The 10,502-nt window shown below is 28.9% G+C and overlaps 2 protein-coding genes across 2 annotated transcripts; both read right to left on the reverse strand.

Annotated features, from left to right (window-relative positions):
• Positions 1-257: 257 nt before the first annotated feature.
• LOC114277857 (putative disease resistance protein At1g58400) lies at positions 258-9,896 on the reverse strand. The gene is made up of 4 exons (XM_082909745.1): positions 9,258-9,896; positions 7,433-8,075; positions 912-2,661; positions 258-461 (listed from the first exon to the last, which is right to left on the reverse strand). The coding sequence occupies exons 2-4, from the start codon at positions 7,851-7,853 to the stop codon at positions 440-442; spliced, it is 2,193 nt and encodes a 730-aa protein (XP_082765871.1). The 5' UTR covers positions 7,854-8,075; positions 9,258-9,896; the 3' UTR covers positions 258-439.
• Positions 9,043-9,681, reverse strand: LOC145813212 (putative disease resistance protein At1g50180). The gene is made up of 2 exons (XM_082908494.1): positions 9,340-9,681; positions 9,043-9,054 (listed from the first exon to the last, which is right to left on the reverse strand). The coding sequence occupies exons 1-2, from the start codon at positions 9,679-9,681 to the stop codon at positions 9,043-9,045; spliced, it is 354 nt and encodes a 117-aa protein (XP_082764620.1).
• Positions 9,897-10,502: the final 606 nt, after the last annotated feature.

The raw sequence follows: 10,502 nt of genomic DNA on the forward strand, positions 1-10,502 counted from the left end.
AATTTTATTTTTAGTTTCAGAGTGTAACATTTTACTCTTATTCAGAGTAAAATTTTATTTTTATACAGAGTAAAATTTTACTCTGAAATACACAGTGAAGATGGCTTAATAGGAGAGCTGATAGATATAAGGGTAATCTAGTAAAAGAAACAAGTTTTAAAATATTAGAGAGTTTTGAAAGTACTTATATAATTCTTATCCTTTTGAAAGACAAATTAGATAGTGGGGGGCTATCACCAAATCCCCTTTTAATATTTAAATTTAACACAAGCATAAAATAAATATTGTTTAATACAAGCCAACAGTTGTGAATAGTATAGTACAGTGAAGTCCAACTCAAGTTAAAATACAACCCAAATAAATCAAATCAAGTAACACAACTAATAAAATAAAATTAAGTACCGCAAATTCCAACTCTACCGTCCAGTATTTTCTTCTTCTATTCTTCTTCTTCAAATCCACTGAAAATCAAAATAAATAGTGAGAAATGATTAGTTGCAATCAAATCCATTAGAATAGACCAATTAGACAAAAACATGCTGATATAGATTGAATCTTATAATATAAATAAATATATAGATTTGGTTATCACGTTTGTTCGATATAGATAGAACCTAAACCAAAAATTAATCCAATCCTATTGAATTATAGAATTGAAGACTCAAAACTAAACCAATGTATTCAAAAAAAAAACCAAACCAACCCAATAATTTCGGTCTGGTTTAGTTTTTTTTATTCTATGATAATTTGTCCACCCCTAAACCAATATAGAGGCAAAAAAGCAGAGAGACATATATATATATATATATATATCAACAAATTTTATGATGAGAATTAATGAGGGGTATGTGAAAGAAATGATAATTTCGTCTCTTGTGAAAGAAAGAATTATCCAGAATTAAGAAATTTACCCAATAATGTTGAGGGAAGACATTCCGTAAAACTCTTTTCGAACCTTGTTATTGAAATTTTCGCTCATACTGTTTACTGTAAATCGTTGGAGGGTTGCAATGAATTTCAGTCCCTTTGGAACCATTTCTAGTCTTAGGCAAGAACGAATTTCTAAAGCAGAGAGATTGGGCATGGCTCCTTTTTCCACCTCCCACTCTATTGGGAAAAACAAAAAAAAGAGATCTAGGGTTTTGAGTTTGGGGAAACCATTAGCGGAGCAAACCATTTTCTCCTCCACAAAGGCATTGAAGTCTAATTTGAGATATTGTAGGTTAGGTAGCCTCTCCAATGTTGGCATAGGGTCTTCTCTAAGTTGACATTCCTTCAACGTTAACTCGATGAGGTTGGGAGAGAAACTCTGGCAGTACTCTGGTAACTCTGGAATAATTCCAGGAATACTCAATCTGTAAAGATGGTCACACCCCAACAGTTGTTTGAGAAGAATCAACTCTTCTTCTCTTTTTCCGCAAAAGTCAACTGATAAGGATGTTTGTCGGAGGTGTTTGGCACCGCTGCTTAGGTAGTTGATGAAAGCCGCTAAGTCCTGATTGTCGATCTTCCTGAAAGTTGCATCTTCTAGTTGCCGAAGTTTGATCAATTTACGCAGATCATTGACGTCACAAGACCCTGTGTTAAACCCTCCTAATGTTTCGAGGTCGCTTAACCCATCGAATTTGAATTTACCACTGAAATTCAACGGAACATACAAATGCCTCAATTGTTCCATTCCATGTATGACTATTACTTCACCTGAGTTGAACTCGCAATATTGTAAATCCAAGGTTTGCAAGTGTTTCAACTTGCAGATAGACGAATGCCATTTCAGAATCAAACAACCTCCAAACCTCAAGTACCTCAAGCTAATTAGGTTGCCTATTGATTTGACTGACTTTTCATCAAACTTCAATCCTTCAAGATCCAAATTCCTAAGCAATTTGAAGTACTTCAAATGGGAGTTCAACTCTGTTGAAGGCATCCTGTAGACACGCCTTGAATCGAACACTACACTCCTTGAATTGCAGAATATGGATCTTAGATGTTTAGTTGTCTCCAATTCAGGGAGGACAATTCTTTCGACATCCCACTTCAAATGAATTGCAAGTTTGCGTATTTTAGGAGCAGTAGTTGTTGATGTTGTGGTGGAAAAGCGATTAGTTAGATCAGTTTCGCGTTGGAGATGAATGGTCCCAAGAAAATCATTCATTTCTGCCTTTGATAAACACAGCTCCAACATAAGGTCATGAATGCGGCAATAATTGATCCTTTCAGTATACTCCTCTACTTCTACTTGAACCATGCACCTCTGTGCAAGCACACCCAAGTAATGTTTTGCCACATCCATTATTGTTTCATCTCCCATTCTATCATTATCTACAATTATACCGTCACCTATCCACGAGTGATATAGTCTTTCAGCATCTATCTTATAATCCTCCGGAAATTGACCAAAAGACATAAAACATGGCTTCAATTGATAAGGCAAGTCATGGTAGCTTAAAGCTAACACATTTGATATTCTATTGTCATGTTGTATTTCGTGGTTGTTCCATTTATGCGAACGAACATTTTGGTATACCATCTTCCATTCACTTAATGTATGCTTGTTTTTCAAAAGTCCACCAAGCACAATGATTGCTAACGGTAAACCAGCACACAACTTTACCATTTTCCTCCCTAATGCCTCCATATTTGTGTCAAGCACTCTGGAGTCTACAAAAACAACAAAATGCAAAATTTAAAAACAACAAAAAAAATAGAATATTGCCTAGAGTCTATAAAACAAAAAAAAAAAAAAAAAACAAAAAAAAAAAATTCTAATGCATGCATGCATGAATAAGCAATAAAAAATGAAAATCTACCAACTTTTTCGACACCCAAATCAATTTTTTTTAACGTGGGCCTTTTATACATATATAGATATATAATTCTAAAGCGAACTTGTAATATGGATTGATTTTATTTTATTTATTTATTTATTTATTTATTTTTGCAAAATCAAATCGGTTGGTAATTTAAGTTTTATTTAAAATTTTTGAGCTTTCGTATTCTCGAGTATAAAACTCAAATTAGTAATTGTAAAATTACTAATCAAACTTGCATAATTCAATTTAAAAATCAAATACATTGAATTATTCTTGTGACAAAGTTGACCAAAGGTAAGATTTAATCAATTTCAATTTTCAAAAATTTATTTCTTCTGCAAAATCAAATTGGTTGGTAGTTTAAATTTTATTTAAAATTTTTGAACTTTTGTATTCTCGAGTATAAAACTCAAATTAGTAGTTGTAAAATTACTAATCAAACTTGCATAATTCAATTTAACAATCAAATCCATTAAATTATTCTTGTGACAAAGTTGACCAAAGGTAAGATTTAATCAATTTCAATTTTAAAAATTTATTTCTTTAGAAACAACTGTAACAGGGATAGTCAATAACATTCTATATACAAACCATATATTTGGAAAATAATTATCTGTTAATTTTAAATAATTTACTACATAAACCAGCTTTTTTGTTTCTATTCAAGGGATAGTTTTTTTTTTCAACCAATCGTTGGCGTCCAAAACAGCCACGTCCTCAACTTTGCCTCAAATTCAGCACTGTTTACATTGATACTTGCATCTTTTCAATCAAAAGTTTTTAGGAGTTTTATGACAACAAAGAAGAAGAAAAAGCTCAAACTCATGCGTGCATTTGGTGCAAAGAGAGTGATGTTAAGGAGCCAAGAAGTGAACTGTGGCCCCGTTTGAAAATTTGTTATTTTAATTAATTTTTAATTTATTATAAAAAGACGAATAAAAAAAATAAAAAGACTGATGTATGTACCCCAAACCTTCCTTTTAGATTCCATTCTTCAAGCTTATACCGCAAAGTTATCATACATGAATCAATAATTAGTGACTAGTCTTTGAGTATTATGTGTCATTATCAATATGGTGGTGCTACATACACCCATTAGTATACTAACTAGTGTACTAATTAGTGTTATGTTATTATTACTGACTCTACTAATTAATAAAATTACAAGTACCCAAAATCTTTAAAATTATGCCACATCATCTGTTAGTATACTAATTGGTACACATAGTATTATTCTTATCAATATATGGTGATTCATATTAATTGCATAGCAATAACTTTTACCAATGGAACATATTAACTCATCTTTGTGGGGGCAGTTAACAAACAAATGAAGACTATTTAGTTTTTATTGCGGTTTCTCATTGGCGGAGAGTAGATCATGTAAATAACATGGTATTTTGAAAGTACCTAATAATTCTAAACAGAGATATTTGTATGATATTTTAAAATTAGAAGGTTTAATTGTTCAATTTTTTAGTTTAAGAGGATATTAATATTCAATACTAGTTCATGAGATATTATAATTAACACTAAATTTTTTAGCATCCAATCATGTCCAGTTCTTTTAGATTAATAAAGGGCAAATTACCTACACCTCCCTTGAGTTTAGTTAAATTACAGATTTCCTTGAGGTTTCAGAAATACATCTTGCCCCTTGAAGTTTATATTCGCATAATAATTTAACCCCTACCGTTAACTAAACGTTAAGAATGATTAGCTGACATCACCAAAATATAAATTGATGGATGATATTGCCGGTGCTCTACACCTCCCTTGAGTTTAGTTAAATTACAGATTTCCTTGAGGTTTCAGAAATACATCTTGCCCCTTGAGGTTTATATTCGCATAATAATTTAACCCCTACCGTTAACTAAACGTTAAGAATGATTAGCTGACATCACCAAAATATAAATTGATGGATGATATTGCCGGTGCTGAAATCCCTTTAATAAATCAACAAAATTTACAAAAGAACTACGTTAGATGGAAATGAAAATTAAGTTTTTGAAACCATATTTGATTTATTGTTTAGAAAAAAAATTCAGAATTTAAAAAAATAAAATAAAAACTAATTTAATAAAAATAAATATGAAAAAATATATTTAATTTGTAAAAATTATTTCTAACCACTCAAAAGATAAAATTATGTAAAAATAATAATAATTTTTTATTTTTTTATTTCTTAATTAATTTGTAATTTAAAAAAATAAATAATTTTTTTTTCTAAAAATCAAACCAAACATATTCTAAGAACTTTTTTGACAAGCCATTTCTTGTGTTTTTAACTTATTTCATTATTTGTTAATTTTATGATATTTTCACCATCTGAAACTACAACACATAAGAGTTTTAGTGATCAATTTTTTTGATCTCTAAAAGTGAAAATTTTATTGCAAAAGACATTTAGGGACTAATTTCTATCGTCGTGAGGATAGTCGCTAAAAGGTCACCCTGAAAAGTCAAAAATAAGGCTTTTAGCAATAAAATTTTGAAAATGTTAATAATAAATAGAATTTTAGAAACAAAATAATTTGGCCTCAAAATGGTTTATTTTTTTAGAAAAAAAAATTTGATACCAAAAATATAATAATTAATCACTAATGTTCAATTTTCATTGCTAAAAATATAATGACACTTTTCGCAACAAAAATATTGGGTCCCCTAAAAATAATTGTCCCTAAATTTTGGTCTCTAAAACTTTAATTTTTTGTAGTGTAATAAGCATTTTTCCATTTTAATTTTGTATTTCATAACTTATTTAAAAATGATAATTTAGCTAAACCTCAGGGGGGAATCTGTAATTTAGCTAAACCTCATGGAAGAATCTACAATTAAGCTAAACCTTAAGGTGGTGTAGGTAATTTGCCCTAATTTGTCAAATAGGCATTTTACTCAATTTATGATATCTATTAACAGCGTTAATTGCGATGGGACGTGATGTAATTTTTGAAACCTTAGCGGGAATCTATAATTTTGTTAAACCTCAAGGGAGGCGTAGGTAATTTGTCCATTAATAAATTACATAAAAGAAGTAGCTTTTCTTTCTAAGTGAAATGCTTGGACCACATTTTTTGGGGGGATGGAAATGCTATTTTATCATTAATTTACAAAATTTTTAATCAGAATAATATGGTATTGTATTTTTGAAATAAAGGCCACCCCAAATGGAGGGAAATTCTACCTTCGACGTCTGTAATTTTTGTGATATTTAGTTAGTTATGATTTGGTTATAATTTATTGTTGTGTAATTTATTATTTATTGTGATGTTGATTATGACATTATTTTAGATATGATTTAAAATGTCTTTATTTATACCTTCTATAGTGTTTAGTTATGGCTCATTTTTTAATTATAATTGAAAATAATCTAGTTAAGACCTTTTTGATAATCAAAATTATAAATGTCATAACTTGCATAGCATGACCCATCCAATAGGTCTTTTGATTTAAAATAAGAAGACTTAAATATGTGACATCATATATCTGTATATATATATATATATATGGAGAACTTACGTGTAAGTCTTAATAGGTGTTAATTTTCAGTGACGGTTTGAAAATTGTCACAAAAAATATCACTAGTTATAAGTTTTAGCGACAGTTTTAAAAAATGTTACAAAAAAAGTCACTAATTTTTAACTTTCAGCGACAGTTTGAACAATTCGTCACAGAAAAAGTCACTAATTGTAAGTTTTAGCAATAATTTATAAAAACCATGAAAAAAATAAAATAAATAAATAAAATCAATAATTGTCAATTTTTAGCAACATGAAAAAAATTGTTACAAAAAAATATTTTTAGCGACAATTTAACTAGAACTTATTTTTAATTGAACTTAATGGAAATTAAGTCCAACTATTAGGACCTATTGATAATTTATCTTATATATATTTGTATAAATTTTATATATCTATATGTTTGATAATCATTGAGTTGTTGTCGTCTTGGGAATGTTGTTGTAACCCTTTGTGTGGGGCAATTTGGGTCTATTTCGATTATTTAAATCATTTATATTATAAGATGTATCGAATAAGTGAACTATGAAAAAAATCATAATTAATCATATATTTGTAACCACATAATAATAAGATCATATTTATTTATTTTTTTAAATATATGATTTTGATAATATACTATCTACTTTTAGAAAACAACTATGGATCATGTGATTTTGAATGCCTGATTAATTTGATTTTTTTTTTGTATAAGTCCTTCCCTATTCTAACTATTGAAACTTGGGGGAATTACAACACAATGGGATAGAGAAAAAAAAAATTATAAAAATATGGGGGTGCAAGTGATTATGTGATGAGATGCAAGTGAAAAAGTACGAAGGTGCAAACATGTTTGTGTAAAATTTTATTTTCTGTCTCACTAGAAAGTAATTCCTTGAATGTTTTCAATTTTATGTAGTTTTCGTAAAATGAATATTCTAAATACATTTGGTACGACCTATGGCCTGTAGAGCTAAAGTATTGTCCATCTTTCCCAAATCTCTGTCCATGAGTCATTAATCTTTTTAGATGATAATAGATCACACAAATGATATGAAAACTAACATTGAAATAATTTAATTTGTATCAAAATATATAGCAATGTGGATTGATTAATATTACCTCTACCATCTCTTTTTAGTAATGATTTCTTTTGAAGTAGATCCCAACTTTCCTCGTCATTTAAACACGGGAGTTCATGGAAGATATGGTATGGATCTATTTCTGAAGGCAGTGCTTTGTTACGAGTTGTTAGCAATATTTTGCTGCCCGTGTTTCCATTTGGGAAGGCCGGTTTCAAGCTCTCCCAAGCCTCTGTTGACCAAATATCATCCAGTACAACTAAGCATTTTTTCCTTTGCTGGACTTCATAAAGTTGCTCAAACAACTCTTCATTTCTCATCCTAACAACCTCTTCCTTCCTCTCTGAAACAAGTTTGATGAAGATTCCTTGTAGAATATCTCTTGTTTGGTATTGCCGAGATATGCATACCCATGCCCTACAATTAAAATGATGCCCTACAATTAAAATGATTCTGGACATCTTTGTGATGATATACTTTTTTAGCTAGAGTGGTCTTCCCCAAACCACCCATGCCGCAAATAGAGACAACTCGACTAGGAGTATAGTCATCAACTTGCACCAAATGTTTCACAACCTTGTTCAAGTCTTCCTCAAACCCAACAAAGTCCTCTTCACCAACATGCTGATATGATTGCCTCAATTCTTGTTGCTTCTCAGCTGCCAAACTTCTTATGCCTTCACCTACAACAATATTAGTTTAGTCTTTCTAACGGTCGATATTCAATAATAATGTTGTACAAATATAATTTTCATATAAAAAACTCACATAAAATGTTTTTTTTTTCTTTTGTGATTCTTTCATTTTAAAGAGGAAAACAATACTCATTTTGTGGTCCAAAAATAACAGTGTCACATAATTTGTATGAATTTTGTATATAAAATTTCTATTTTTTGAATCATTTTTCACCATATAATAATACATCCTTTATAAAATACATATTAAAAAAAGTGGAGGTTAAAATTGTGAAATATTATTTTTATATGTTTCTATAAATTTACGAGATTTTTTGTCTATGATTTCTAGTAATATTTTTTTAGAAGAACAAGGACAACACAATTTTTTATAGTAATATAGGTCCTCCAAAATATACTGTGACAAAAATACTCCACTATACCTTTCAAGTATCACCTATTACTTTTTTAACTCAATCATAGAAGTTTCAAAATTATATAACTTTTGATCTAGATCTTTTTTCTATTTATAAAATTTGTATTTTTTGAATTGTTTCATCAAGATCTGTTAAAAGATCCATAATGAATATAAAATTTTGAAAAAAAAAAAAGTAAATTAAATTTTATTGACCTGAGACAAGTCGATAAAATTTTAGTTAAAATTTCGATGACCAAATCAGGCTAAGTCAATAAAAATTTTAAAAATATAAATTTTACAAAAAATTGAGATATAAATTAAAAGTTATTAAATTTTGAAATTTTGAAATCACTTCGACAATGTAAAAGGTCACACGAGAAAGAAACGATGTTATGAGAAAAATGAATTTTTAAGATCATGAGGGCGTTTTGTACTATACATGTTAAAGTTGTCATTATTATTTAAAATTTTTAAATCTCAAGAATTTTAACTACCAAACAAATTGTTGTTATCCTTAAATTCTTACACAAATTTATATAGAGATGTCTTTTTAATTTCTCATAAATTTCCCTGAAAAATTAAAATATAAAATATTATTCTTTCCTAAAATTGATTATGTCACACGAAAGAGCAATGGAATATATTAACATAATTTAAATTTCAAATTTTAATTAGTAATAATTTTGCATCTCAAAAGAGGAAAAAATATACTTTAAATAAAAATATAACAATATAAAAATTTAAATTTAAAATCAACACTTGAACTGGCTCACCTATACTTTTTAAGCCGTAAGTACATAAACTAGTGGTGAGCTTAGTGATCTTGTTTTGAATGGCACCGATCTCACATCCCACCTTGTGAATGTCTTGCCCTTCATTGAAGATGCTTGCGAATCTTTTAAGGGTGTTTCGGAAACCCTTTTCGTTCCTTTTGGATGAAACTTCGATGACAAAAGTTTCGAGGATGTCTTCGGTTTCATAAGCAAGTTTTCTGATTTCCGCAACCCAATTGTTGACCCTTGCATCTACAAGATCAGTTTGTATTGCATAATCTGCCTCTTGTAAGAAGCGTTGCATTCGATTCAACTCGACTCGGATTTGTTCAACTTGGTCGCTTACTCCGTATAAGAATTTTGCTTCTTCAGTTAACAAAACTCCAAGTCTTTTGACAATGAAGGACACAACAGGTACTTCCATTATCAAACTGTGCTACTTCAATTGAATTCAAACCCACTCCCTCCCAACCCAAAAAAATCTGGGTTTAAAGAGTAGATGGTAACCTAGGATGAAGGTTGGAGAAGAGAAGGGGTTGGGATGTGGGGTGAGTGTAGAGACTGGAGAGAGAGAGAGATTGATTAATTGAGACACAGTTCTTAGAAATAGTGGGGGTTGCACAACTTTGTGGTGGAGCTGATTTATGGACAGTACATTATCTATTCCAGTTTTCATTTTTTAAAATTTTATCTTGTTTATCTTTAAAAATAAAGGGTAAAATATAAATGTACTTCTTCAGTTTACTTAAAATATAATTTGTCTTTACATTTTTAAAAATTATAAATACTATTTTTTTTCAATTTTTTGTTTAAGAGAATGAATAAAAAAATAAAATTTCTAATTACGCTCATATATAACAATAAAATTATTTAAATCGTCAATTGAAATATATTTATAATATTATTAAAAATTATTAATTGATTTGATAATTTATCACTCATAAAAATGATTATTTATTGTGTGATTAGAAACTGGAAAGAATGAGATATAATTTTCAAAACCATATGAGATAATTTATATTTTAAACCAATGTCTAGAGTGTATATGTAATTTATCCAAAAAATAAAATAGATGATTAAATTTTAAATATATATTAATCATTTATTTTTTTCATAAATAAATTATATAGTATAAAAAAATTACAATTATTAAATTAATTTAATTTTTTATTTATACATACTGTAATACTCTAGAATGATTTGGATCATAGAATTTGAGTGTTAATTTTTTAAAATAAAAAGTAT

This window comes from Camellia sinensis, chromosome 15, assembly GCF_055761805.1.
Source record: "Camellia sinensis isolate YWXY chromosome 15, ASM5576180v1, whole genome shotgun sequence".
In the NCBI taxonomy this organism is placed as follows: Eukaryota; Viridiplantae; Streptophyta; class Magnoliopsida; order Ericales; family Theaceae; genus Camellia; species Camellia sinensis.

What these genes read in the sequence shown, in the direction of transcription:
- LOC114277857 (XM_082909745.1), bottom strand. Translation starts at nt 7,853, where the DNA reads ATGTCCAGAATCATTTTAATTGTAGGGCATCATTTTAATTGTAGGGCA. An exon ending in ACTAAAAAGAGATGGTAGAG is followed by an intron (nt 2,662 to 7,432) that starts GTAATATTAATC and finishes TTGTTTTTGTAG; the next exon opens with ACTCCAGAGTGCTTGACACA. An exon ending in TCTTCCCTCAACATTATTGG is followed by an intron (nt 462 to 911) that starts GTAAATTTCTTA and finishes TTTGATTTTCAG; the next exon opens with TGGATTTGAAGAAGAAGAAT.
- LOC145813212 (XM_082908494.1), bottom strand. Translation starts at nt 9,681, where the DNA reads ATGGAAGTACCTGTTGTGTCCTTCATTGTCAAAAGACTTGGAGTTTTG.